The sequence below is a fragment of the Trachymyrmex septentrionalis genome, unplaced genomic scaffold (genome assembly GCF_001594115.1).
Source record: "Trachymyrmex septentrionalis isolate Tsep2-gDNA-1 unplaced genomic scaffold, Tsep1.0 scaffold279, whole genome shotgun sequence".
NCBI classification, from domain to species: Eukaryota; Metazoa; Arthropoda; class Insecta; order Hymenoptera; family Formicidae; genus Trachymyrmex; species Trachymyrmex septentrionalis.
Genome location: NW_017305440.1, coordinates 154,660 through 157,457, shown reverse-complemented (window position 1 = coordinate 157,457; position 2,798 = coordinate 154,660). Strand labels below are relative to the sequence as shown.

Sequence of the window (2,798 nt, the reverse complement as noted above, 5' to 3'; positions counted from 1 at the left end):
ATTTTTTGATTCTGATGATTACAGATGACACAGGCCTGTCTACCGATTTTTTTGCTGCTCTTGGCGGATGTCTCATTTATTCAGCCATTCTATTGTATTTTCATGAATAAAAAAATTGAAATGTTCTCGAAAATGTACACAATCATTTGGGAAAAAAATTAATTGCATAACTCCTATAGATTTTCTTAAAAAAATTCCAGAAAATAGGCTTTTTTTTCGACCGTCTAGGTGGGTATACCCCCTTAAGGATTAAGCGCTATATATGTATTGTATGTACAGTCAGAGTCTAAAAAAAAGCAACATTTTTTTTTTAATTTTTATTACTTATGGATCCACAAGTAAGAACCAATCGTTTGGTGAATAAATTACATTCCGAAACTCATTTTAAAAAAAATGTTGCAATCTTTTAGGTTCTGACTATACATATACTTTGATCAGTATTTATTTAGAATCGCTACTTCACTTTCTAATTTAACGAAATTAGGCTCATTCGACACATTTTCACTCAAAATGAAAACCTACTTTGCTCATGCTATGTATAAAAACTCATATAAAATCGTTCATCATGGGTTTACAACTTTGCATGCAAAGCAAGATTTAATTTAAAAAATAAAAAAATGTGAGTATTTATCTATTTTAAAAACACAAATTCTCTGCTTTAAAACATTCTCTACTGTAGAAACAACAATTAAATAGAAAATAATGTTTTTTTAAAGCAGAAACTTTGTATTCTTAAAGCAAAGATTTTATTTTTTAAGTAGAAAATGTTTATAAAACGAAGAATTTGTATAATCCTTGATGCGATTGATGTGAGATTTTCTAACTTTAATAATCGTTAATTTTAATGCTGATTCTACAATAAGTCAATAGTTGGAAATCTTAAGTCGTAACTAGTTTTAACTTAAATAGATGATTATAAGTTTTTGCATCTACTAATTGTTAGTTATACAGTGAGCTGTTTAACTCGACTCATGGAAATAAAGTTGAATTTGATCAGTCTTAAGAAAATCGGTAGTCTTTGTCATATAAGTTTGTTGTTGACCAATTTCACCAATTCATTGATAAAACTTAGGACTACCGACTCATTGGAAATTCAGCTTAACAATTAATATCTTGATAAAGCAACTCTTTTTTTCTCCTAGATTTGTTCATTTTGTACAAAAACATGTCAAATAAATAATTTCATCAAAATCAGTGTGAGTGAGCTCATCTCCTTCATTAATTACCTATAACTTTTTAATAATAACAAATATTAAAAATTAGTTATCTATTGCTTATATTCCTACCTGAATATCAACAGTCTCGTAAACATGCTCATATACTTCCCGTACTGCACTAAGAAAATCACTTTGTAATACCTTCTGTAATGCTGCTAATTTTGTTGTAGGAACTTCTCCTCCTAAATAAAATTAATCTTGTAGAATTAAATAATTGTTAAAATACATAAAATATTTTGTTCTACAATTGCTTACCTTTCTGTAGTTTATCTAATAATTCTATAGATCTTTTGATATCTACAAAAGATAAAATTTCATGTAATTTCAATATAATTTCTACAATAATCATCAAATGTCATTTATATATTGTAACAGCATATTTATATCAACTTGTAAAACTAATAATAAAAACTTACCTCTTGCTAAAGTGAGAGGCTCACCCATGGTAGCCATATTTTGTTATAACAATTTGTGATTTTCTTTCTCAATTATACTTTAATTAGCGTATGTATATACTGTAAAATAGTGATAAAAATACAGTTTAAGGTTTTTATTTGTCACTGCAAAATTATGTTCAAGTAATGTTGATCTTTCTTTCAATAAATAAATAGGTCAATGCTAATTTTCAACGATTGCGCATAATCGAACAAATAGGGAATAGAATAAGAATTTCGTAAGAATTTCAACCTATCAAAAACTATATTATAGAATATACAATTCCTGATAGGTTAAAATTCATACTCTGTGTTCCCCATTCTTTATATATATAACCATGCAGAACTTTTTACTCACTCAAATCGACAAGATGAAAGTCTACAGTCTACAGTGAACGTTGCGGCCAGTGTTGCAAGCTTGGTGGAAGCAGAGAGAAACCTGAGAGAGGATATGACGGCCCAAAACCTGTAATCGCAAAATACTGCCGCGCACTACTGCCCTCTGACAAAGTGGATGTAAACTATATAGCAACGACTATTTTTCTGTTACATGTAGCAGGATTATATGAACCAAATATCAATTTATCATATTTAGCCTTGAAAAATGGACGATGTACCCTAAAAAAAAATGGATGTTGCTATATAGTTTACATCCATTTTGTCAAAGGGCAGTAGTGCGCGGCAGCATTTTGCGGTTACAGGTTTTGGGCCGTCATGTCCTCTCTCAGGTTTCTCTCTGGTGGAAGTAACATAGGCCTAACTTACACCGAGGGTTTAATCCGAATCAGAATGTAAGAACCAACCAACTACAATCGAGCATTCCCCTGTCGTTTGACTATAATAGGTAGAAACTAGGCCATAGAATGTTCAGAACTTGAAAATCACGCCCCTTTTCGCATCAAGAGAACTTAATAGTCTGTTTTCTGTAGCTGAACTAGGGTACATTTTTGGAACTTAAAGTGAAATAAGTATATGTTTGTTATTTGTCGAAAGCGAGAAAGAGACTGTTAGTGCAGTCTAGAACAAAAAGCAGACCAAATGCTTACTGGATGCCCTATTCTTGAATAGTATTGCACACGAAAAAATAGAGAAATGCTATAATATATGTAACGCATATTATAGTATTTCCTTAGTTTTTCGTACGTGA

General features: G+C 30.6%; 1 protein-coding gene across 3 annotated transcripts in view; it reads right to left on the bottom strand.

Moving 5' to 3' along the window:
• The window catches only part of LOC108749242 (protein lin-7 homolog C), a 22,063-nt gene extending 19,985 nt beyond the window's left edge, over nt 1-2,078 (bottom strand). Inside the window, exons 1-4 of one of the 3 annotated variants that reach the window (XM_018487809.1) lie at nt 2,010-2,078; nt 1,634-1,777; nt 1,473-1,514; nt 1,287-1,399 (exon numbers count right to left, since the gene is read on the bottom strand). In XM_018487809.1, the coding sequence (XP_018343311.1) occupies nt 1,287-1,399; nt 1,473-1,514; nt 1,634-1,670 (192 nt within the window). In that variant the 5' untranslated portion in view covers nt 1,671-1,777; nt 2,010-2,078. Of the gene's footprint in view, nt 1-1,286; nt 1,400-1,472; nt 1,515-1,633; nt 1,976-2,009 lie in introns of those variants that run through there. The other 2 variants (XM_018487810.1, XM_018487811.1) reach the window with 2 other exon arrangements.
• Between the last annotated feature and the right edge of the window lie 720 nt (nt 2,079-2,798).